At 41.1% G+C, this 26,992-nt stretch overlaps 1 protein-coding gene and 1 long non-coding RNA gene across 9 annotated transcripts in view; one reads left to right on the forward strand and one right to left on the reverse strand.

Annotated features, from left to right (window-relative positions):
- The window catches only part of polr1c (RNA polymerase I and III subunit C), a 32,140-nt gene extending 10,722 nt beyond the window's left edge, over positions 1 to 21,418 (reverse strand). For 2 of the 8 annotated variants that reach the window (XM_079686038.1, XM_079686040.1), the window contains exons 1-4: positions 21,276 to 21,395; positions 17,975 to 18,076; positions 16,539 to 16,610; positions 15,712 to 15,819 (exon numbers count right to left, since the gene is read on the reverse strand). In XM_079686038.1, coding sequence (XP_079542164.1) covers positions 15,712 to 15,819; positions 16,539 to 16,610; positions 17,975 to 18,076; positions 21,276 to 21,347 — 354 coding nt within the window. In that variant the 5' untranslated portion in view covers positions 21,348 to 21,395. Of the gene's footprint in view, positions 1 to 15,711; positions 15,820 to 16,538; positions 16,611 to 17,974; positions 18,077 to 21,275 lie in introns of all 8 variants that reach the window. The other 6 variants (XM_079686039.1, XM_079686041.1, XM_079686044.1 and 3 more) reach the window with 6 other exon arrangements.
- Positions 21,419 to 25,937: 4,519 nt separating this feature from the next.
- Positions 25,938 to 26,992, forward strand: LOC307044951. Its single transcript, XR_013809751.1, has 2 exons — positions 25,938 to 26,625; positions 26,844 to 26,992. It is a non-coding gene; the product is annotated as an uncharacterized lncRNA (long non-coding RNA).

Consider the following 26,992-nt stretch of genomic DNA (forward strand, 5'->3'; position numbering starts at 1 on the left):
TCATTTTAAAATGTGTTGTAAAACTGTGAAGTAACACATTTTTTTGTGTGAAACGCTCAATGAACTACATCTCTGGTCTCGCACACGTCACCAACACCAAGATGGCCGTCACGTTAGCACATTTCACCTCTTTCTTTCAGAATAAGGCGAAACATTTGAAAAGGCGTGAAAATCACCACAAGTATGGGCATGTTGAGAGCTGTATATACACAAAAGGAGAGTTAGTCGGTTCCGTACGAGCCAGCATGCGGGACCGACTTTACAAGGTTTCGGTGAGTAACACGAGTGTAATGTGTAACATTTATGACATCACTTACAAGACTCTGGGATTTGTAGTCTTTCTAGTTGCCTATTTTTCATAGTCTTATATTTCAACAGTTTTACGACAAACTGTGACTTTTTTGACACGGAAAATATTTTTTAAGATTGACTAACATCATATGTGTAATTCGTGGCGAAATAAGGTCCCATGGGGCGGAAGTAGAAGGGCGGGACTTCGCCTCTCTATACGAATACGTGAGGAGTGAGAGTGATGCGCACACAGTTTGCCCAAACCGAAAGCTATGTCACGCTCTGACAAATAGGCTTATTGCCATAAATATGATGATGGATTATCATTCATCATTTAAAAGTGACGGACACATTGGATTAACCTTCAGCAGCGTTTTTATCGTCTTAATGCCATTGAACACAACTTTTGATCAGAAAACAGCAAAGGTAAGACATATTTGCTGTTTTGGCTCCGTAAAGCTACGTTGTGTGTTGTCTGGGTTTGCCTTTGCTGCCCTGAGTTTTGCACAGTGATGATACGTATACCTCTAGAATCTGTGGAATCTCAGCTTTAATCTGATATATTGTTTGTGCAGATCCGATACGTAATAAGATATTTCTACCGTTCGCTCAGTGCTAATTCACAGCAGTGTTAATTTTGGCAGCTGTTTTTGATTTAGCGTTAAGACGAAAATGGTTATTAGTTTTAGTCACATTTTAGTCATTTCTATCCTTCATAGTTTTAGTCGACGAAAACTCAAAACGTTGTAGTAGATGAAAAATTACATTTTAGTCAACTTTTAGTCAAAATGTTTTCTCTCTTTAAACCAATTCAGTTAGGCAAATACAGGTTTCTGAAATTGGAATCAAGGTGACAGCATCAAGTGTTGAAATTCGTAAAGCAACATTTCACTCTCTTAACACTTTAATTGTGTAATATCTAGGGATGGGTATCGTTAAGGTTTTCTACGGTACTACTAGTCTTATCGATACTGCTTATCGATCCGGTACTTTAACGGTATTCTTTTATTTACTTTTTGTTATTTTTTACAGGGAAAAACTAACAAATTGTTAACCGGATTAATTGCTTTATTTAAAATGCGAAATAAATTAAATATACATAATTATGTTAAAATATTGTACTGCACTTGAGTAAAATGTTGAAGTACTTGTACTTTACTGGAGTATTTAAATGTTTTGCTACTGTGTACTTCTACTCCACTACAGTTCAGAGGTAAATGGTGTACTTCTACTCCACTACATGTATTTAATACCTTTAGTTACTTTACAGATGTGGATGAATGATGTGAAATATAATCAAGTCTTAAATCAGACTTTAGTTCCACCTGGAGTAAATCCACAAGCTACCCTGCAGTATACAAAGTCATTACAACTAGCTGCACCTTTACCAGCTTTGAGAGCACTTTCATGATCAATCATTATAAAAGACATCATATTATTCTGAAATGGACCAATCTGCACAATGACTACTTTTACTGTCGCTACTTTAAACTATATTTTGATGATCATACTTTTACTTGAGGAACTCTTCCTACACTATTAGGGGTGTAACGGTAAAAAAAAATTAGAACGTGAACAACTTTTTGGAAGTAATCTCAGGTGCTACGTCGCAGCAATATTTGCTCACATTGGGTTCAACGCGTCAGAGCGAACAAGTCATTTCATTGGACGAGAGGCATACTATGAGAGCTGGTCAGAGGGATGCGTTCAAATGTAGTCAGTAATTTGAGGAACTGGCGAAATGGCGAACGCAGATAAAGTTGAGCTTGAAAATCCTCCAGCATCATTGAAGTCTCCGGTTTGGGAACATTTTGCTTTCGCAGTTACGTACAAGGATGACGGACAAAGATAGGTGGACCGAACCAAAGCTGTTTGTCGGCATTGTTCAACTAAAATTGGTTACGCGGCTGGCAATGCATCAAACTTGCACACTCATTTGAAAAGGCATCACCCGAACGTGAATATCACCGGTACCAAAAGAAAAAAGACTGAAGTGCAAAACCAACTCCCGCTAGCATTTAAGCCTCCACCACTCGCAAAAAGTTCTGACCGAGCCAAAGCTATTACAAACGCCAAATATCCTTATGTTGCCATGTTAGCAAAGCGCTACCTGGCTGTATCTGCTACCTCTGTCCCTAGAGAGGGTGTTCTCCACAGCAGGACATTGTTAGTGCCAGCAGATCTGGCTAGCGATGTGATAGCGTTACTCGTAATTGGGGCAACAGAGCTAAGAGTTAAGGAGTTAGAAAATTGTGCATTTCTCCGACTGAATATGACGCCTTTTGGCCGGCTGTTTGGACAGACTACTCTACTCATGCCAACGCGCCAATGCGAAAACACTAATGGCAAATGAGCTTTGTCCACATCGAGCCTTGTAGATTGTCTCTATACTTCTGAACGCTCCGTCCGCGGCAGATCTCTGTGTGCCGCTGCAGCGTGTCTGTTAGACCCCGCCCCCCGCACACAGACGAGACACAGGGGGCCCTTCTCACTTCGGTTAAATGGATTCCTTGCGTCCCTCACTTGCGTCGTTTCCCTGCGACTAGTCCCTCCCACCAGGGAAGCGTGGAGAGATGCAAGGAAACCACGAGAAGCAGGGAAATTAGTTTTAAGAGCAATGGGACGTCGTTTCCTCCAGAGCGTCACATGAAGCGACGTCCGTTTGTGATGAAGCTGCACAGCTGATCGTCTGACAGCAGCCAGCTCGGTCCCCGTTATTTCCACACACACTCCCGCCTCTGTTAGTACACATTTACTGACACAAACATTTGTATCATCTGTTGTAGACCCAAATAAATAAAATAAAATAAGAACTCATTCTCAAAAAAGATAAACGCCATTCTTAAAATGTATAAACGAAAAAAGCGATCATGAAAATGTTTCCAATAAATGAATAAAATGATTTTTGACCACTTTGTTGTTCAGATATATCACATATTTGTAACTAAATGATACATTAATTGAAACAAAACACAGTATAAACTGAGGAGTGACTCCCGTGAGGTTCATGTATTTTCTTCACTCCGCTGGGAAACTGCTCTCATGTCAAGAAGCATCAGATCAGTGCATGCACTGCATCGTCCAATCAGTGAGCGATACACAGTAAGAGGGCGGGGCGAGTGTCTGAGGATTTCATCGAAGGATGGTCTGGTGGTTCCTCGGTTATAGCTCCTCCATTATCGCTCCTCGCTCCTCCGGCAAAAATAAGGCCATTGGGACGCTACTCAAGATGGCGCAGACAAATCAACTTCCGGTGAGACCGAGACCAAGGAGCGAGGAAATGAAAAATAAGAGAAGTGAGAAGGACCCAGGGAGATCGCTCTTCTGGAGTGAAGAGAGCGGAAATAATGATATTGCAAGTTAGAAACGTAAGATCCATTTTGACAGACAAGACGGACAATTGGGGGGAAATACCCTGCATTTTGAATCTCCGATAGTCCACCATTAACACCTTAGTCCCGTCTCGTCAACGAAAACTAAATATAATCATATAATATATCAAGAATCTATTTTTAACTCGTCATCGTCTCGTCTTAGTCATGTAAAAAAGGTCGTTGACGAACAATTTGTCATTTTTTCGTTGACGAAATTAACACTGATTCAGAGGCTTGGTATTACCCTTGTGTTTCATTTTGGTAAAAATGGTTAATATCGTCAGTTAGCTGAGTTTCTTCCCGTTAAGTGGGTATGACACATTAATAGGTTGTTAAGTGTTAAGAAGCACTGAGACACAGTTTCGTGAAACATAAAAGCCTGTAGCCCCCGGGGGGCGAGGGCTATGGGGCTTAACAGGTTAATGTGTTTGAGGCCATCAGTTGTGTTGTGCAGAGGTAGGGTTAGTGCACAGTGGAGAGCCCTATTTGACTACTATTGTAATCCATATTATGGCAAGAACCAATCAACTCAGTAAAGAGAAACGACCTTCCAACCAGGGTTTCCGCTAGGATTTTTTCTTGCCGGTCAAGTGTCCGGAAATAATTTATTTTACCGGATACATTTGGAATTTACAAGTCATGTTTCAATAATAATAATAAGAAGAAGAATTGTGTAGCAGAGTTTCCGTCAGCAGGTAATTACCGGACTATGACCAGTAGTATATGCCAGGGGTTCCCAAAGTGGGGGTTGCAGTCTCTGGCACTGTTATTTTGGGGGTCGCGGGGTGAAAAGTTTGGGAACCACTGGTATATGCTGATGTTTAAAACTAAGTTAATGGGGCAGATTTTTAAATTGATTCAGTTTAAAAATCGTAATAGATCGAAAAGGTCAGATTGATTTTTCAATAAATGATGTGTTTCCACAAACAACATAATTATTACATTCAAACAAACTTCTTATTGTAGATGAAGTACATTATTAAAAAGTTTACATTAACACGGGAGAAATTCTCTCTCTCTTTCTCTCCAGATGTCACCGTTTTGGAAGGGTAATGCTTGTGGTTGTTTTGTTTTGAAGTTGTTCCACAGATCCCAGAATTGATTTTGATCAATGGCTTTCTCAATATCCTACAAGTTTCATGTGGGTATAATTTAGTTTTTTGTTCCTTATTGTACATTTATATTTGTTTAAAACGTCATTGTATCTAATGCTTAAGGCTGGGTTGTTTGGTTGCCGAGGTTTTTCATTTGCTATTTTTCTCAGGTCTTTTCTGATGGTCTTGCATTCTTGGTCAAACCATTTGTCAGCGTTTTGCCTTTTAACAGGCTTCCACTTTTGTTTTACAAGGTCAGCTTTAATAGCTGCCTTGTGAAATATCATATTGATATAATCAATGGCCATGTTTACACCATCTTTGGTAGGAACATATTGATTTTGGTCAAATAGTGACATGTCATTCATCAGATCAGGTGAGTTCAAGGCCATGGTGAATTTGTCTCCACTGTCTGGGGCCAATCTGTAAGTAGGATTTAATGTATACAGCTTACTGAGTTCCCTTGTTGTGTCACTCATTGGACCTGAGAGTTTAAAGAACACATTTATTTGGTTGTGGTCTGAAAAGGGGGATTGCTGTCTGACAGTGAATGCACTGATAATGGAGGGGTCCATTTCAGTGATTACATAGTCTACTACACTAGACCTTAGAGCTGAGGAGTATGTGAATCTCCCTAAAGAGTCCCCCCTGAACCTCCCGTTCACTATTTACAGGCCTAAGGCCCGACAGAGATGCACTAACTCTTTGCCATTCTGATTGATTTCAGAGTCAAGGCTGTTCCGATGGCTGACGGTTGGTGTGGTAAACAGGGGGGGCTCACCAAATACATGGTGGCTGCCCTGTGGGTCTATGACATCAGGTTCAATTCCTGTTCGTCCGTTCAGATCTCCAGTTAGAAGCACATTTCCCTGGGCCTGAAAATAGGCTATTTCTGAATGGAGAGTTTCAAAAATGTCTTCTTCAAAAGAAGGAGAATCTACTGGGGGTATATAAAAATAGCACACACGTATGACTTCATTATAACCTGGAGGACAGTGAGTGAGCTGATCATTTTTACACCATGTTTCTGTTAATATAAGTAGATCAACATCTTTGATAGATTCTAAGAACTCTGGATTCTCACTCTTAACCTCAAAGGTTGAGGAGTGGAGTCCGTGAATATTCCAACAGCTTATATGAAAAGAACGCATCTTTTTTTCAAAAATAAACAATCAAAATAAACATGTATAGTGAGACAAGTATATAAAAAAATATATATATATTTTCACTAATATTACTATTGTACTGATTACTACGATAACATATAAATGTAATGTCTTAGCTGGACAGAATTCGGGTGCACAGGGTGTGCAACATCTTCCTGATGTCTCCCAGTTCAGAGGTAGCAGGGGGAGGGAGGGTGGCAGCAGGCTGGGCTACAACTGCAGCATAGCTCCGCTGCTGTAGGCGGGGAGGGAGACGAGGAGCAGCTGTTGCTGCATATCTTAGACCCTCCAGAAAAACGCGATTCTGCGATCGCAGAATTTACCGCATAATCAGCAAAATGGCGCAGATTTTTAAAAGGCCGCATATTTATCAAAAGGCCGCATAATCCCTGCATTTTTCCACACAAAGTTGAGAGAAAAAAAAGTTAACTCGCCTTGACGTGAAGTCATCAGCTCGCGCATCACAGAATTTAAACAACACTGTATAGAGTGAACATGTGGAGCTCACACGATAGAGAAAACAGCAAGATGAAACAATGTAATCCATCTCATTTACCGACGAACATTTCTTCTAAAGACCGGGCAAAAAGTGGGGGGAAACTATTCTGCACCCCGTGCAACTGTGTGTTGGAGCATAAGAGAAAATCGACGGTGACGACGCACTTTGAGTCATTCAAACATTCGAAAATGCTTTCTGCTGCTGCGGACAAGAAAGCCAAACAACTCACGTTCACCGAGGCATCAATCTCCAAAACTCTTTCGAGGGCTACAATAAACAAAGTGAGTAGCCTACAAGATTGAAGCTGGTCAGATAACGAACGAGTAAATGAAAACAGAATGAGGCGGAAAAGTGTGTGTGTGTGTGTGTGTGTGTGTGTGTGTGTGTGTGTGTGTGTGTGTGTGTGTGTGTGTGTGTGTGTGTGATTAAAATAGCTCAATAGCTTTTACAATAAATAAACATTGAATGTGTTTAATTGAATAGTAAAGGGGTTTAACGTTGGTGGCAGATTGTGTGTGAGAGAGAATAAATAAGACAGCCCAATATTTTAATTATTTTTCCCCGCATATTTAGCAACTTTCCGCATATTTCGTAACTTCCCGCAATTTCACCACATAAAATCGCGTTTTTCTGGAGGGTCTAATATCTCTGCTGCTGATGTTGTGCAGGTGTTGAGCTGGGTGAAAGTAGCCTCCTCTGGGTGTGTTGGGGGAGTGGGAGGTCCAGGCTGAGCTGTTGTGTCTCCTCACAGCAGGGGTGGTGATCCTGGGGTGGTGATGGGGAGGAAGCGGTCTGGGAGGGTCTATAAGGCCTCTAGAGGAGGGGGTGGGAGGACTGCGTCCCAGGGCTGCATCTTTGAGGGTCTTTGCAAATATCCCCACCCTCTCACTGTGTAGGTGGAGTCCATCATAGAGGTCCCAGGGGCCAATGGTTGAGTGGAGGGCCAGGTGGACATTTGGTAAGGTGGCACATCCTTTTCTGATCTCCATATTAATGTCATGGATGACATGAGGAGGGGTGTCTGTCCTAGGCAGCAGGGTGGAGACCACAATGCGGGTGTCGGGGAATTCCTTACTGGCCTGCTCCGCCATTTTCCTCACTGCCTCAGCAGTGTCCCTACGGAGGGTGTGCAGGTCATTTGTTCCCGTGTGGATCACCAGGTACTGAAGGCTCCTGAGGGTCTCCTTTTTCAACAGCTTCATGGCCTGGCCTGTGGTGCTGCAGTGTTTAGACAGCACCTTTTTATCAGGAAAAAGCTTTCTTGGGTCCAGGAACTTCCCGTTTGAGTCAGCCAGCAGGACCACTTGTGGGTCTTGTTCTTCCGGCTGAGTAGAGGGAGGCTGGGATGGGCAGAGCTGGCTGTGGGCAGCTGGCTGTGTGGGTGTATCAGGAGGGGCCAGGGTGTTGTTGGGCTGGGTGCTGAGCAGAGAGGGTGGGCCAGGGACACTGGCAGGGAGACTCTGTGTCTCTCTACTCGTCATTGTGAGGACTGATGAGAGTTTCTCTGTCAGGTGCTGGACCTGCCTGGTGAAGCTCTTCTCTCTACACTCAGCATCCTCCCTCACCTTGGCTAACTGAACACGGAGCACACTGTTCTCCTGTTTGAGTGCCTCTACACTTCCTCTGAGGTCAGATGCCAAGGCCTCGTTGTCGCTCTTGAGCTGCTGGAGGTCCTCTTTAAGCTGCTGCAGAGTGTTGTCTGGGGGACCAGACTGCCTGGCCTAGGTCCGCTCTTTGAATTCTGCAAAGTCCAGCTCCAGCAGGGCCATACTCTCCTTCAGCCGATTGTTGGAGCTGGCCGGTGTGGGAGGGGCAGAGATGGACAAGGTGTTGGGGTTCTCTATTGGGCTCTCATCACCTTTGCTGTCAGAGGGGACATCAGAGGGGACATCAATCCTCTTTGTGTCCACCTCAGCTTTCAACAGGGGGAATGCCTCTTGGAATGACTCCAGGTTGGCTTCATTCCCTTGGACCATGACCTTTCCTTTGGTGTAGTATGTGATGGTAAGCAGAGGGTCATCTTTGTCAAGTGTTTATCTTTACAGATTTGTAATCTGCCTCCTGAGCCGATGCCCTCTCTGGATACATATGCATAATTGCTGCACAGAGTATCTTTCCAGATGTAGATGGAATCAGTGAAGAATATGAGGTTGTTCTTCTTCCTTCCTTCTTTATGTTGGGCATAGTCAGTGAAGAGGACCTCTGGGTTTCCACACAGTGTCTTCTCCTTGTGTTTGTCCTTCACATTTACACTCTTGCATTTAGCAGGATATTCAATCTCTCTTCCCTCTGCTCTCAGAGCTGAGAAGTTCTTTTTTGCCTGCTGGACAGTTTCCATGGCGACCACTTGTTTTGTTCCAAAGAGAGGCTAGGCTAATTAATTAGCTTTACTAGCTTATGAATACTTTTCTTTTCCTTTATTTTTATCTTCATGAAATAATTCACAGTTTATAATGTTCCGCTACCTTCTTTGGTGCAGCTCCTTCCAACAGTGGCAGGTAACAGCTGGCAGCCCACAGCTAGACGGTTGTCAGTTGAAAGCTAGTTAGTAGATTCAACTCAAAAATACATCCAAAAATTGCGTTTCTTCCTCTGTTTTCTGTCGATCAATGACGTTAACTCTTCTTTGGAGTTAATTCTGCCGATTTTCCAATAAAATGTTTCACTTTTTAGGTCCAATTTCAATTTTTTTCTCCCAATTTTTTGGAATCGTAACGTTTTTAACGGCAGGGTATCGCGATACGTTTCAAGTATCGGTACACCGTGCAACACTAGTTTCTGCATGTGTGGTTCCCACCGTGAAGCATGGAGGAGGAAGTGTGATGGAGCGGGGGGCTTTGCTGGTGACGCTGTTGGTGATTTATTCAGAATTCAAGGCACGCTTAACCAGCATGGCTACCACAGCATTCTGCAGCGCCATGCCACCCCATCTGGTTTGCTCTTACTGGGACCATCACTTGTTTATCAACACACAATGACCCCAAACACACCTCCAGGCTATGTGAGGGCTATTTGACTAATGCTACGTTCACACCGGACGCGATGCGAATATTCGCTTCGCTCTAAACGCTCCTATCGCATCGCTCTAGTCGCTCGAGTTTCAACGCGGCTGCCAGCTGTGTTTACTCGCATTATTCAAACAAGACGCGCTGGCTTGGGAGCTACAACTACAACAAAATGAACATATTTTACCGTGATTAAATTGTAATACACGATTTCTAAATGATGCCGAACCATGAACCATTAATTAATGCTTGACAAGTCTGCAGACAAGACGGCAGGCGAAAAACCTTTTAAAATGCTTGTTTTCTGAATGGAGATTGGGTCGACCAGGCTAAGCTAACGTTGTATATGCTCACTCCACACTCATAACAACGGCCTACAGACATAAATAAACCAGCGACTGTATTCGCCATGACACAGACAGTCTGTGGTTTGTACTTGTTTAACTTCTGTACAGTTTCTGAACAGATATGAGGAGCTGTGATCTCTGTGTGCTAACAGCTAATGGCTGATGTTTTCTGATTGAACGTCAGTGACGGCAGGCTGAGATCCTTACCTCTGATTGGCTTCCGCGAGAACGCGTCACGTGAATTTGACGCTCGAGCAGCCAACAAGTGCTCAGCACCTCTGGGAAGACTTCAAGACTGTTGGAAAACCATTCCAGGTGACGACCTCATGAAGCTGACTGAAAGAAGCCAAGACAGGGTATATGCAGGAATCCTGAGGTCAAATGTAATACCTTTTAAGTCCTTTTTTAAGACCCTTTCCATACATTTTAAGACCTCATCCTAACTTTGAGTTCTAACCGGTTACATTGGCTACACACTTTACCTCACATTTACTATATTGATTGTAAGATAGCACAACTAAACAGAGTGCAGACAGACTACTGAAGCCTCCTCTCCACATTAACTTCAACCTCTCTGTGAAGGTCAGGTTTAAAGTAGTATGCTGCTTTGTTGATTCTGTACTCTGTGCTCTTTCATTCCAGTAAAACTCCTCAGAAACCATTAGAAACCAGTATTTGACCAATAAACAAAACAATTGACAAAACTTTGAACTATGAAATATATTAAACTTTGGTGAGCTTAAGCGGGGTAATACCATAAAGGAGCTCCCTCACAAATACCCAGGGTTTAAATTGGGCTGGGGCTGTCCGGGGCTAAGCCCTGGCACATAGGACGATGCTCTGACGTCATCACCCTCACACATTTGTCATATGTTAACAAAAAACAATATGTTAAGACTTTTCTCGTTCTTAATATAGACTATATTAGGGTCGATATGTGTTGACTTTACTTTAAAATAGCAGATCTCTGTGACCGGATATAGTTTGGCTTAGACCCCGGCCCCACGTGAGTCTTCCGTTCACACGCATTCGATTCATTAATGTGTCCGTTCACACTAGACCGCTGGAAATGTTGGAAACGCTGTAGTACATATGCAAGGCCTGTAAGTGGCGCTGCTGCCGCCACAAAATACACCAAAAGCAGCGAAGAAGACCCCGGAGCATGGTTGCCATGGATGCCTTCTGTTTATTCTCCGCGGTGGACAGCGTGTTCTCCTGCTGTATCTCTCAGTTAGTCCACCAGCAGATGAAAAACACCCACCTCTCCGCCTCTTCCAAGGGACGAGGGAACCGTGCGGCAGAGTTTCCGCTAAAAAAATGTTTCCGCCGGTCAACATGTCTGTTAAAGTTTAAATCTTCCGTACAAAATTAGAAAAGTGCCGATCAGAGGTCTTCTTTGTTATTTATTGAGCTTTAAAACAAATTGATAACGACTCTGTTCTCTGTATAATAATATTTAATAAACGGTGCCTGCCTCTCTTTTCCTCCCCCTCTTCTGACAGCCCAGCAGCAGCAGGAGACGTGGGGAGAGGGAGAAGGGCTATTTCATCGTTATCAGAAAATGATCATATAGGGCTTACACACGGAGCCGTTGGACCCCCAGAGCCTTGCGTATGCCGGTCTACCCACCTTGGACCCCCCCACAGAGCGGAGCAAGGTAACGAAACTTAAAATAAGAAGCAGCATTTTACCGCGCGCTATGCATGGGGCCGCCTTGAGGGGGTTTCCCGACATGCTGATTCAGTAAATTAAAGGGTGTTTCATGTTGTCGTTGCTGTGGGACTTCTTAATACCTTGGAAAATGCCGTTTAATACTTTTTAATAGCCTTAATTTTCGCTAAATTGATTTATCAACTTTTAATACTTTTTAAGACCCCGCGGACACCCTGCAAGAGTGAGCCAAGAGCTGTCATCATGGCAAAAGGGGGATACTCTGAAAACATATAAATCATATTTTGGAATTTTTTTTTACTTTTTTGTTTACTAGATAATTTTATTCCAGTTCTTTTATTGTTTTGTTGTCTTCAGTATTAATCTACAATGTAGAAAATAATTAAAATTAAAACTGCGGTCGCACTTGTGCGTGCAGTGATGAGCGGGCCCTCGCGTCCGTGCGCCTGTCGGGGAGGGCAGCCGGTCGTCCCGGTGTCAAGCAATACTAATCAGAGTCCTCGGAAATGAGCCGTTTGTCTTTTCTCTAATTTTCGCGTCCCAGGTCCTCCGGCAGCGACCGGGAAATGGATGTCGGCACGCCGTCTCGAAAGGCAAACATATTTCTCTAAAGGCTCGTCGAGGATTGATTATCGAGGAGGCTGTCTGGAGGAGCCGTAACCGAGGATACACTGATTTAGAGGAGAAAGGAGTCTCTCTGGAGGAGCTATAACCGAGGGTCCACTGATGCAGAGGAGAGAAAAGAGAGGAGTGTCTCTGGAGGAGTTATAACCGAGGGTACACTGAAGTATTCTCCGGAGAAGATTTCAGCCAACAGTGATGTTTATAAGAGGTGTGACGCATGGCTGGACTTATGTCAACGAAGCACAGCTCTGCAAACTGTTCCCAATGTGATTATAAGTTATTTGAGATGATCAAATGTGCATCAGACTTTCTGCCCTTTATCGTTTGTTTACTCACTAATCACATCTCCCCTGGATGTTAGGCTAATACAACCGCTTTCATTGTGACGCGATGTTTACAGTGAGAACAGCAATAATATATGTAACAGGCCTACATTACACACTTTATTTGTATGCTTTAGTAGATATATTTATAAGTAAGCAGTAGATATTTTTCATGAAACCATATAGTGCTTCACATAATAAAATATACAAGGGCTGTAGCCTGATATACATTATATGCTTTAGGAGCTGTATATGTGTGTTTAACAGTCAGTAGGTGTCTGTTGTGGAGTGTATAGGTGTCTGTTGTAATTGAATTTGCCACCAGCAGAGCCAGTGTGTGTGTGTGGGTTAGGGGTAACCCTAACCAGTTATGAGCATTTCTTTCTAAGCCCCACCATTTTGCAAACAGGTTTTGATTACTGACGGGCATATTTATCGACTGAACATGCTCATTTTTTCTACGGTAAAGTGTCTGACCCTCCACCGATGCTGTATACTAAGTTTGGCGTTGAAAAAGAAAACATGGACATTTAAGGTAATATTTCACTGTTTTTAACATTATGCTAATACAAAAAAAATGAAGTTGGTGGAGCTTTGGGGTTCAGGGACATAATATGTAGAGAAGGTCCACCCGAATAAGTGGGCAAAATGTCAGGTCATTCGGAGTTACGGTGCCACTTTGTAAAGTTTTCCAAAAATGGAAATGTAGTAGTTTGGATTAATTTGTGACATGTAAATCGTCAAAAAATGTACATTATCCGTTAGCTTACGAGCTCCCCGTTTGAGCTTGCAACTATTTTCTTCGCAATTTAGCATCATATTGGATAGGGGTTGAATTTGTCCTGGATTGGAATTTTTCTGATCATACCCCTAGGAGCAGTTTGCAAAAATGTCCTTAAAATGCATGAGAAACGCACATTTTGTAAAATGGCCCACTTTCTGGAGGGCGGGGCTAATAAAAGCTAATTTGAAATATGTCCGCAATCATAATAGCATTGTGCATACAGCGTTTCGTGAATATCGGAAAAACTATATGCGAGTAGTTTGGAGTCATTTGGAGTCATTTGCGACATGTAAATGGTCAAAACTGGTGTATTCGCTGTTAGCTTACGACCTCCACGATCGAATTTATCAACGATTTTCTTCGCAATTTAGCATCATATTGGATAGGGGATGAACTTGTCCTGGGTTGGAATTTTTCCGATCATTCACCTAGGAGGAGTTGGCAGGAATGTTCTTAAAATGCATGAAAAACGCAAATTTTTCAAAATGGCCGACTTTCTGGGGGGCGGGGCTAATGGAAGTTATTTACAAATATGTCCGCAACTTCATGAAGAATGTCTGTGCCAAAATTCGTGAAGTTCTGAGAAACTATATGTGACTACCACACAATAGTGGGCGCTAGTGAGCAGTGTTTTTTTTTTACATTCTCGAAAAGGTCGTGGGCTTTGACGTGTCTCCCAAGTTTTGCGTTGCGAAGTTCATTTTGTCATTCATTGTGACACTTTAAATATAAGTCCATACTTATCCCCAGAGTATGTCTACAAAAAAAAGTTCATGAGTATGTATGAGTTATACATTTGTCATGTTTTTGGCACCCCCTATAGTCCAAAATGAAAATTACTTGTTGTGCCTATTCCCCAATACAGACTGAACCTTACCACCAAAGAGTGTGTTTTTTTGGTACATTGTTGATGAGTTATGAGCATTTCTATCTAAGCCCTGCCTTTTTGCGAACATGTTTAGAGCAATGACGCCCACATTTATTGACTGAACATGCTCATTTCCTACGATAATGTGTCTGACCCTCCAGCGATACTGTATACTGAGTTTGGTGTTGAAAAACAACAATTTGAAATTTAAGTGAATATTTAACTTTTTTTAATTATGCTAATTTTTTATTTTAAAGTAGGCGGAGCTTAGGGGTTCAAGGAGATTATATGTAGAACAGGTCCACCCGAGTAAATGTGCAAAATTTCAGGTCATTCGGAGTTACGGTGCGACTTTGTACATCTTTACAAAAATGGAAATGGCCATGCTAGAGAGCATGTTGGACAATTGGAACACATTGAGTCCAGAATATTGTATTTTTCACCGATTCTGGAATCCGTGCAAAATTATACAACTTTTGAAGCATCCTAAAGATCTCAAAAACAGGAAACGCCAGCACCATAATAATAATAATACCACCAATAACAATAGGTTTCCTCGCACTTCGTGCTAGGACGCCGTCGGGTCCTAGCACATCGTGCTCGGGCCCTAATAAATAAAAACCTTCAAATTAGAAGGTGTGTCCAAACTTTTGACTGGTAGTGTATTAGAAATGAAAAACCTCCAAAACTTATTTTGCTTAGAGACTGCCCAGAAACACCAGATGTTCAACTCCTCCACATCAAGCTGAATACACAAGGCCCTTTTAAAAAAAATTGCAGTGTCACACACACACCTTAAAATATTCTGTGTCGAATCAATAGATTATATTTCGTGACACCACAGAATGGCGACTGTAACGCACATATTAACATAGGTACTCTCCTCTGAAATTATTTTCCCCTGCAATTATTATTATCCCTCATCGAGTTTGCTATTCAGCTCGCTAACGTTAGCTTAAACAAACTTAACATGCAACGTTAGCCTAATCGAAAATGCTCTACTACGGCGTACCTTTCATGTGGCTCGTCAGCGCAGACTCTCCCATCGTGAACAACTGAAATTATTTTTTGCAAACTTTGCAGGAGGCTACTCGTGAGCTTGACCCTCGTCTTAGCCATGGCTTGTATTTGTCTTCTGCTAGCCAACGCTTGTTGAAACATCCTGGCATACTGTCATCTATCACTCTCATCAGAATGCCCAGGTCACACGTAACAAAAGCACTTGCCGGTCACACGTAACAAAGCACTTGCAGGTCACGCACCTAGCGCGAGAAGGCCGGAGCAGATCTGTTTTATGTAAAAGCGAAGCAATTAAGCTTGCTCAGACTTCTTTATTTTCTTTTAATCTAAAAAGCGAAGTAAAGCCTTTACAAATTCAAGCACCATTCCCAAAATTCAAGCACTTTTCAAACCTTGAAAACACCTCATAAAATTTCAAGTATTCTCAAGGAATTCCAGCACCCGTACGAACCCTGAAAAAGGGTCGCCACTTATTATTATTTTAATAACAAAACAAACCTTTTTGGTACCTGGCTGGCGCCCCCTAGCAGCGGCGCACATATTTGTATATAGGGGAAACACTGAACTGTGTAAAACGTCTAAAAAACCCTTGTATGTCATAAGTATGTAGTTGTATGGAAATGAGATGACTGAATGAAATCCTACCTCTGCCAACAAGATCCTTCTGAAGGCGTTGGCGATGGCTGCATCTATCCCCACCATATCAAACTCCATGCTGTTCTCCTCCAGATTCACTATGTCAATCCTGAAGTTCTGCAACAGGGCAGGAGAACACATCTCAGCATCAAACATTAGTCCCAGGGAACACTCCAGCATAAACGATAAAAATAACATGGAATTGCTCCTGCGAGGGGGAGGTTTTCTTTTTCTTTATTTTTAGAGAGTACAATAATGCGTAGTTTATATGTTAAAAGATAAAAAAGTGAATCTTCTGGGGATGGAACCCCCTCAGACCCCCCTGCAGTGGTCCGTGTGCAAACATTGTTTTCACAACATGTGAATGTGCGTTCAAGACTTTTAAAAAAAGGTGCCCAACACACACACATATTATGGTTCCTACGAAAATAGTGTGTAGCCTGACAGTGACACTGTGAATCCTGTCCATAAAGGTGTTAGTAAGAAAATGAGTGTGTACAAAAAAAATTCAAACAAAGTCACACCCAAGTTAGATATACAAATTGTAAATCTTTTCCCTAAAGTTAACCATGCACGTAAAATAAAAAGTGCTTATTACCCACAACTGCTTCACACCAAATAAAAGTATTGTGTGTGTGTCAGTCCTGCTCATTCTCTAAGAGGATAAATAAGTTCACCAGTTTTGCAACCAGATACTTTATTCCATAACAATTGTTTGGAGATTTTCACAGAAAATGGTGTGAAAGCTGCTCCATCCATACACAGGCAGAGGAGACGGTCCAACAGACTTTCCCTATCACCAGCTGACACATATAGATCCAAACTGACAGACATACCTTTTGAAATGTCTGCATATTCCAAGTGTCATCATAGCCAGGGTAGTTGCCAGGGAAATCTGACGAATGGACCTAAAGCAGAAACAATCAATAAGAGATGGAAAGAAGCAACCATTCAGATGTTATTAAAGTTACTTCAACTACAAGATATTTACGCTCTGCTTTAATATTCACAAGCCAGAGGCATCAGCATGTGCTGCGGCCCACCAAGGGCCCATAGAGGAGCCCTTAAATGACAGTGTAGTTTGTTCATGGATGATGTTTTTTACACTTTTAAAAACTAACCAACTGTCTAATCGTTTCTTCCTCTAATTAAATGTTTCACTGACAGTTTCGGACATCAATTATTAAGTTGTAATGTAGAGTTAACTGAATCATTCAATGCTTTAAATCGTTGAACAGGAGCAGTTCGAGGAACAGCTTGGGAAGTTAGAATCAGATAGAATGTGTTTGCGAGCATGAGAGGAGCTTCCGGTGGAGGATATGGGCTTCAAGCTGTTCTGCTCATATCAGCTGAGGGATGAATTCAGAAAATCCAACTACTTTATTTATTGTTGGATTGTTGAGGATGTTTTTAAAGCCAGTTTAACAGATTAAGGTATTTGCATGCTTGCTGTGCGGATGGCAGCCCTCTCAGGTGTGAGCATGCTCTCTGCCTAAGACTGGGCCATATACATGGAACCAGAGCTGGAAGAAGAACTCAGATTATGGACTTATTACTTATTATTAATACAGTGTAAAAATACTCAGTTTCAAGTAAAAGCCCTGTCTTCAAAAGTGTAGTAAAAAAAGTAATAGCATCAAAATATTGTAACCTTCGACAAAGGGAGTCAGAAACAGGCTTCAAGTTATTGGGGTTTAATAACTCCTTTGTTCGCACACGGTCACAGGTTAGGTGTTACAGGTTGCAGGTTCATCATCACTCTGAACTCTACTCCCTAAAGGCCCTGACACACCAGGCCGAAATCGGCCATTTTCGTTAGTCGGACGACGAAGCGTGCCCTGTCGCCCAAACTCAATTTGGTGTGTCCCGCACTGTCGGCCGTGACACGCCTTATTTGGCCTTTCATGGCCGACGCACGGCCGATTCAACATGTTGAATCAGCCGTGCGTCGGCCACAGGCTGTCGGACAAAGAAATCACCCTGATTGGCTGTTCAGCTAGCGAATCAGTGCATGAGAAGCTAAACGGTTGCTTGAGAATGTCTTCCACAAGCAACACTCCAATGGCTGATAGTTCCAGTACCGCACGAAACATGTTTTCGATGGACGAGAGTGAAAATGGAACGCACATGCTATTTGTTGTTCGTTTATATCACAGTCTGTTCTTCTTCTCTGTATTCCGGATGTTGCCTCTTTTGAATGACGAATACACACTACCGCCTCCTGTTGGTACGGAGAGTTATTGCCACTCACGCATGCGCAGTTCGTACGTACTCTGAAGTCTTTGCAGTGTGTTCCAGTGCGACACATGGCCAAGACGCAGGAGAACACGTCGGCGTCGGCGAGTTCTCTGGTGACTGCTTGGTGTGTCAGGGCCTTTACTCACACACAAAAGCAGGGTCAACGTCACAACTTCCCCACCCTCCCCCCTCTGCTCCCCCAACCACAGGCCCGCATCCCGACCAGCATCACTGTGCAGCTCTGTGATTGGCAGAGGCAGGCGATGCTTGAGTGACACACTCAGCACCCTATACAGGGTCGCTACACTATAGTTTCAGTACGAAAGGTAAAAGCACTTACTTATTAAAAAAACAAGACATTTTTAGATTATTATTATAAAGAAATGTTTTCATTATTGGTGCATATTCATCACTGTGTTCAATGCACTTTTCAAGGCAAGCTTTATTTTAATTACGTTATACACTACTGTTTAGCTTAACCTATAATAATACTTATTTCATAATTACTTAATAATTATACTGTCCAAATACAAACTCCTAATTTAAAAAAAGCTTTCAAACCTGCCGTGACTTTCACTCTTTCCCTCATGGTGCAAAGATATGGATATTAAGCAACCAGTCATTATACGATCATCTGAGTTTTTCCATTTTATTATATTTGAACTGTACCATTTTATTGACCTGTACTTTAATCTTGTTGTATTATTGTTTGTGCGATAGAGATGATGCTATTAGCTCAAATCTACTGCGGTCAAGCCAGCAGTCTTTCACTTTTGCGTGGTCAAACCAGCCGCCCCTGTATTTTGAGTGCGCGATTAGTTACAGGTTTACGGTAATGCAATAAAACAACCCTGGGAAGCTGGATTTCAAAGTAAAGGATGGCATGTGGTTCATTTCTATTATTTGCGATTGAGGAACAGGGTAATTTATGAGAATAATTGTAGGATTTATTGCTTCATAAACTTGTTGCACAAATACTATGAACTACTTTTACTGTGTACTTTTTGAGAATGGCAAAATTCCCTCCAGAGAACAAGAAGGAGCATTTTTGTCTAACTTTGACGTGGGATAAAAAACAGATTCTTCCATAAGTAGTTTATGAAACTGCCATGTTTGTACTTAATACTTCTAGGACTACTTGCAAACATAATATGAACTACTTTTACTGTGTATTTTTTGAGTAATTTGAGTTTCAAAGTCCCCTCCAGACAACAAGAATGAGCATTTTCGTCTAACTTTGATGTGGTCTAAAAAACATTTCTTCCATAAGTAGTTTATGAGTCTGCCATGTTTGTACTTAATACTTCTTAGACTACTTGCAAACATAATATGAACTACTTTTACTGTGTACTTTTTGAGTTTCAAAGTCCCCTCCAGACAACAAGGAGGAGCATTTTCGTCTAACTTTGACGTGGGATAAAAAACATTTCTTCCATAAGTAGTTTATGAAACTGCCATGTTTGTACTTAGTACTTCTTAGACTACTTGCACAAATAATATGAACTACTTTTACTGTGTACTTTGAGTAATTTGAGTTTCAAAGTCCCCTCCAGAGAACAAGAACGACCACATTAAAGTTGACAAAAATGCTCATTCTTGTTGTCTGGAGAGGACTTTGAAACTCAAATTACTCAAAAATTACACAGTAAAAGTAGTTCATATTATTTGTGCAAGTATTCTAAGAAGTACTAAGTACAAACATGGCAGTTTCATAAACTCCTTATGGAAGAAATGTTTTTTAGACCACATTAAAGTTGACAAAAATGCTCATTCTTGTTCTCTGCAGAGGACTTTGAAACTCAAATTACTGAAAAATTACACAGTAAAAGTAGTTCATATTATTTGTGCAAGTAGTCTAAGAAGTATTAAGTACAAACATGGCAGTTTCATAAACTACTTATGGAAGAAATGTTTTTTATCCCCCGTCAAAGTTAGACGAAAATGCTCCTTCTTGTAGTCTGGAGGGGACTTTGAAACTCAAATTACTCAAAAAGTACACAGTAAAAGTAGTTCATATTATGTTTGCAAGTAGTCTAAGAAGTACTAAGTACAAACATGGCAGACTCATAAACTAGTTATGGAAGAAATGTTTTTTTGACCACATTAAAGTTGACAAAAATGCTCATTCTTGTTCTCTGGAGAGGACTTTGAAACTCAAATTACTGAAAAAGTACACAGTAAAAGTAGTTCATATTATGTTTGCAAGTAGTCTAAGAAGTACTAACTACAAACATGGCAGACTCATAAACTACTTATGGAAGCAATATTTTTTAGACCACATTAAAGTTGACAAAAATGCTCATTCTTGTTCTCTGGAGAGGACTTTGAAACTCAAATTACTGAAAAAGTACACAGTAAAAGTAGTTCATATTATGTTTGCAAGTAGTCTAAGAAGTACTAAGTACAAACATGGCAGACTCATAAACTACTTATGGAAGAAATGTTTTTTAGACCACATTAAAGTTGACAAAAATGCTAATTTTTGTTCCCTGGAGAGGACTTTGCAACTCAAATTACTGAAAAAGTACACAGTAAAAGAAGTTCATATTATGTTTGCAAGTAGTCCTAGAAGTATTAAGTACAAACATGGCAGTTTCATAAACTACTTATGGAAGAAATGTTTTTTATCCCACGTCAAAGTTAGACAAAAATGCTCCTTCTTGTTCTCTGGAGGGAATTTTGCCATTCTCAAAAAGTACACAGTAAAAGTAGTTCATAGTATTTGTGAAACAAGTTTATGAAGCAATAAATCCTACAATTATTCTCATAAATTACCCTGTTCCTCAATCGCAAATAATAGAAATGAACCACATGCCATCCTTTACTTTGAAATCCAGCTTCCCAGGGTTGTTTTATTGCATTATCGTAAACCTGTAACTAATCGCGCACTCGAAATACAGGGGCGGCTGGTTTGACAACGCAAAAGTGAAAGACGGCTGGCTTGACCGCAGTTCAAATCTGGCATAAATCATCTCTTCTCTTTCCTGAGCATTACCATGCATAATGTATTTGTATGCATCGTCCTTGTTCAAATAAATACATACATATTAATATAACATGGGTTAGGGTACATTTTGCAAAGTAACTAAATATGTAAAATAGATGTAGTGGAGTAAAAGTACAAATTAGCACAATGTTAAAATCCTCAAGTAAAGTACAGGTACCACTAGTGCGCGTGCCTCTCTGTGTGTGTGTAATATGTGTGTACATATATACCGGTGTGTACAGGTGAATGAGGGAGGCTGTCTGGTATATCAGACCGGATCTCTCTAAGACTCTCACCCTGCACACATCAAGCTCTGCTGCCATAACAACTTTGTTCAAACCGGACTTACATTTTTCACGCCGAATTCCCCCAGTACAGCTCGTGTCCGTATTTCTTCCACGTTGCTCATGGTCGCCGCCATCTTGCCTGTAACCAACTCTGCTCCGCCCCCTTGCTCAGTGACGCGTCACTATAGGGAGGGAGGCGGGACAAAACAAGCATCGGCCCAATCCCAAACCACGCCCTACACCCTACCCCTACACACTCCCCCTCCTCGACGGAGTGATCTCCGTGGAGTGACACTCGGAGCTCAACGAGGCTCCCTCCTGTCAGATGGAGCGAGTAAATACAGCAGCATGCTTTGGGAGAAATCCCCTCTCTCCGGCAGAAACAGGAAATGCCGTAACTGTATGTAGTGATGGCAAAATGAAGCTTTGAATGAAGCATCGAACCACTTGGACAATTGTGTCGCAAATAGGTTCATTTCTCGAAGCTTCAGTTACAGCGACCTCTCCTGGCGAAGTGCAAGGCTGCAGTGGGTTTAACGTATCTTTGCCTTCAAAAATATTTGATGCACACACATACTAAGACTGAATATCATGTTCTATTTGCAATTAAAGATTGATAATTGTGTGTATTGGGTTATTGAGAAGAGACTAGAGAGTGCTGGACATTTTTGTGGATGGAGAGGGCCTTTTATCAGTTATTAAAGTATTAAAGTTGAAAAGCAATGATTAAAAATGTGTCTATCCCGGGCTTTGAACCAGCTGCGCAGAGGACATCGCCGCATAGATGAGAGTAACATCTACGTCACTTCCGGGCAAAAATTACGGCCCCGCCCACTTTTTGGGGGGTCATTTGAATGGCGGTCAATACAAATTCTGAAGTTTTTGCCAATTCTATGGGCATAGATATGTCTCATAATTATTTGTGTGAACATAAAAATAATTTGTGTGTAAATATGTGATTTGTAAATGTAAAACACCCTCCACAAATGCATTTAAAAGATTTGTAAACTCACAAATAAATGTGCAAATGTAAAACGGATCTGCAAATACGCTAAATATTTTTACAAATAAAAAAAAGATCTGTGAATATCTCTTTAACATTTACAACTTTCGATCAGGCGGGTCAAAGTTACAAAGCACTTCACATCTTATGAATCGGCCTAGTTTTACCTTACCAGTGCGGTAAGGTAATCTGTAGAAAAGCACTGTATTTAGGTTAGCCAGTAAGGCTACATTAAATGTTATAATATTTATCGTGTCCTTTCTACTGTATATGCATATATTCCTGTATATTGCTTTGATTTGTAGTTAATGTTTTTATAAATGTATAGGACTTGTTTCCACACATTTCACAATTTGTCTGTTTGTCTGTCTGTCTGTCTGTCTGTCTGTCTTTAGGTAGGTAGGTATACTAGGAAGGTAGGTAGGTAGACGGATGGATAGATAGATGGATATATAGATAGATAGATGGATATATATATAGATAGATAGATAGATAGATATTTCATTCATCCCAAATTGTGAAATGTGTGGAAACAAGGAAACACAATAACATTAAATACAAATGAAAGCAATAGACAGGAATATATGCATATACAGTAGAAAGGACACAATTAATATTATAACATTTAATGTAGCCTGAAGGCTGACCTAAATACGTTGCTTTTCTACAGATTACCTTACCACTGCACTGGTAAGGTAAAACTAGGCCGATTAATAAAATGTGAAGTGCTTTGCAACTTTGACCCGCTTGACTGAATACACAAAAAACAATGAAGAAAGTTGAACCAATAAACTAACACAAGCTAACTGTATCACTATAACATGATGAAGATGGTGATAAAGAATGCATCTAACGTTCCGCTGTTCATAAAAAAAACTGCGCATTAAACAAACCATCATCCTCTTACTTTGAAATCATGCGGAAAGGTCGTCATCAGCAGGCCACGTGGTTTCCGAAAATAACCGAGTGACACGAGTAGATTTTAGCCAAGACCGGCGGAAAGGTTGTCTCAAAACTCTGCATGTGTAAAAAGACGATCCACAAGCAGAGATTTGAGATCCACGAGCAGAGATTTGAGATCCACAAGCGCATTTTTGGTCGACAAAATACAAAATGGATTCACAAATGCCTGATCGAGAGTTGTAAATGTTAAAGAGATATTCACAGATCTTTTTTTTATTTGTGAAAATATTTAGCGTATTTGCAGATCCGTTTTACACTTTAAAATGCATTTGTGGATGGTGTTTTACATTTACAAATCACATATTTACACACAAATTATTTGTATGTTCAAACAAATAATTATGAGACATATCTAAGCCCATAGAATGGATATGAGGCAGTGCATTGAATCGCGTGATTGGACCGCGAACCAGTCAAGTGATTCATTCAGGAAATGAAGCAGTTGCTGCTTCGAACCTCACATGTCACGTGATTTGAAGCAGTCGAACCACTTGGACAATTGTGTCGGAAATAGGTATATTAATATGTAGGCGTAGCTATATATATATATAGCCTATATATAGAACTATAAATATATAAATAAATATGTATATATATCTATATAGAACTATAAATAAATATAAAAATATATAAATGTGTATGTATATATAGAATACAAATATATATTAATAATAAATATGTATATAAACTGTATATATCATGAATATCATTTACAAATAAAGATGGATGGATGCATGTATGGTGTTATTGAGGAGAGGGTTCTGGGAAAATATGGCATAGTTTATGGTGTGCTTGTGTAACTTTGGCAGGGGGCGTTCATGTGGGATGGGGAACACTCAAATAATTGTATTCAGGAACATTATTTTTTCAACAGTTTTTGGATTGAGCCGATTTATTTTCTTGCTTACAATTTCCCCGCATTTTGAAAACACTTGCTCAGATGGAACCGATGATGCTGGCATGCATAAAAATAGTTTCGCCAGTTTGAAGAGATTAGACATTTTGATGGTCCTCCCCAATTTGGGTCTTTCGATCTTTCCAGCGGGGGATCAGTCATGTACCGCTGCACCTACACTGTAGCATCTGCTGTGGCATTCCTTGCCGTCCTCGCTTCAGTGTGTCAGGTAGTGCATTTTTCCTCAGTTGTGTGCAAAATGCTGTCAGTCGTTTAACTGATGCCGCTGCCTGTACTTGATTATAAAATCCAATAGTTTTGAATCTAGGATCCAGCAGTGTTAACAGGGTCAATGCAGTTTGGCTCTCCGTGGTGTCAAACTTGTTTTGCATATTTGACACCATGTTCTGTCCCAGTAGTTTTGCTTTGTCGTGGCTTGTTTTTCCAATTGTGTCATACAAGTATAGCATTAACATTTTCGTCATTGGGATGGTCTTGGACCCCGAGACTCTCTTCTCCTCGGACAGTTCTACTGTTGCCTGGAAAAAGGGGGAGAGCCATTGCAGGCATGCATCTGCTGTTTCATAGTCCTCAGAGAACAGAGGTCTCACGTCTGTTTTCAGCGTCTTAAGAGCTGCCCCCACTGACTGCCTCTCTTTGAAAAGGTGTTGTAGCATTAGGTAGGTACTGTTCCAGCGGGTGTCCACCTCCTGAATAAGCTTCAGCACAGGGCGATTCATCTGCTCCTGCACTTCTCTGAGCTTCTCTTTTGCTGTTGTGCTGGTTTTAAAGAACGTGACCACTTTTCTAGCCCTTGTGTGTAGGTCTTGTAGGCCAGGAGTTGCATCCAGAGATTTCTTCACCACTAAATTTAGTGAATGAGCAAAGCAAAGTGCATGTCTTAGATTTAAACTTCTGACAGAGGCAACCATATTTGCTTCTGCATCCGTCACAATTGAGGTCACTTTGCCTTCAGTGCCCCATTCCTCCATGAGAGACCTCATTGCAGCAGTGATGTTAACCGCTGTATGAGCTTCAGGGAAAGGCAGTACTCCCAAAAGCACTGTGGCTAGCTTCGCAGAGTCATCCACATAATGGCAGGTCACTGCTTGATATGCGTCCATATTAATGGAGGTCCACATATCAGCAGTCAGGCTCACAAGCCTCTACCCTCTGCATGACAGCCTTGGCCTTCGTCTTCTCCTCCTCATAGCGCTTGACCACCACTCCTTTAGAACCCGTCTGGATGGAATAGTTAGACCCTCCAGAAAAACGTGATTCTGCGATCGCAGAATTTACCGCATAATCAGCAAAATGGCGCAAATTTTTAAAAGGCCGCATTTTTATCAAAAGGCCGCATAATCCCCGCATTTTTCCACAAAGTTGAGAAGAAAAAAAAGTTAACTCGTCTTGACGTGACGTCATCAGCTCGCGCGTCACAGAATGTAAACAACACTGTATAGAGAGGCGAAGTCCCTCCCCTTCCGGGAGCCTCCATGGGACCCCGGAAGCGGAAAATTATACATTGAAGTCAATGGAGAGAGAAAAGTTATCTTTTGATCCCGTTTGAATTGTGCCACGAATGACACATATGATGTTTGTCAATCTTAAACAATCATTTCCATGTAAAAAAAAGTCACAGTTTGTCGTAAAACTGTTGAAATATAAGACAATGAAAAATACGCAACTAGAAAGACTACAAATCCCAAATGCATTCTGGGTCGCGTAAGTGATGTCATAGGCGATAATGCTCCAAGACTGGTTGCGACTCGCAAAGCAAAGAGGAAGAAGAAGACTGATTTATTCCCTCCAATAAATATAAGAGATTGCTCCAATATATTCACTTTTACAAGATGCCTGTGTGCTTTGTACCAGGTTGTAATCACAAAAGAGATCATACCACTTGCTCGTTCTATCGCTTCCCGTCTTATGAAAGGACCAGGACTAAACATATCAGGTAATATACATGTTTTGCATGGAACATAGTCAAGTTAGCTACCTAGCTAGTAGCGAGCATGTTAGTTAGCATTACATTACATTACTTAGCCTTGTCATTTGTATTAGCCTTAACATGAAGTAAACCAAAATGTTAAATAGTAAGAGTAGTCATGATGGTAAGTATTTTGTGAAACATTTGAAGAGTAGCCTATCGCCCCCTCCACCAGGTGCTAAGGGGGCGGGAGGTAGGCTAACGCCACATTAGCATATTTTCTACTTAATGCCATCTGCACAAATGGTTAACATTGAACATTAAAAGATCAGGCAGTTCAGGTAGAGTCGAAGGAAGGAAGGCAGGCAGCTTTGCATGACATTCTTCTGGACGTGTTTCATTGTGATGATAGTGAGAGTGAGTCAATCTGTTTGTTGGAAAGACAGTAGTTGAGTGATTACTGAGAGAAAATTATTAAAATAGATAATTATTCAGTGTTGTTACTTTAAAGTGTTGTTACTGACCTTTTTCTCTTTTATTTTCTTTACCTCACCTGTAACTGCTGAGACCCTGAGGAACATGCACACTGGACTGACCTGTTCTGGCAACCTGATTTCCACTGTACGTAATAGTATTTGGTTATGGTATTATTATTTATATACATCAAAGGCACAATGCACCCCCCAGAGACACACATGTATTGAGTGTGATATTTTGCATTGATCATGTGAAATCATCTTTCCATACTAGAAAACTGTAGGAGCGGCAACTTGTTTTGAAATTGAATTTTTAATATCCGATAAAGTTGATCTGTTTTCTTTATTCTTCTCTCTTCCCAGCTCCATCCATCACCATTCTCTGTTCCTGCAGGTCCTGCTTGCTAATCAATATTCATATTTTTTTACACAATTACAAATAAAGTCAATGTATTGTATGACATGAAGTTGTGCTTCATTCTGAGTCAATAATAAATTCATTCTGCCTTCAA

The sequence above is a fragment of the Notothenia rossii genome (assembly GCF_949606895.1).
Source record: "Notothenia rossii genome assembly, chromosome: 6".
Taxonomy (NCBI): domain Eukaryota; kingdom Metazoa; phylum Chordata; class Actinopteri; order Perciformes; family Nototheniidae; genus Notothenia; species Notothenia rossii.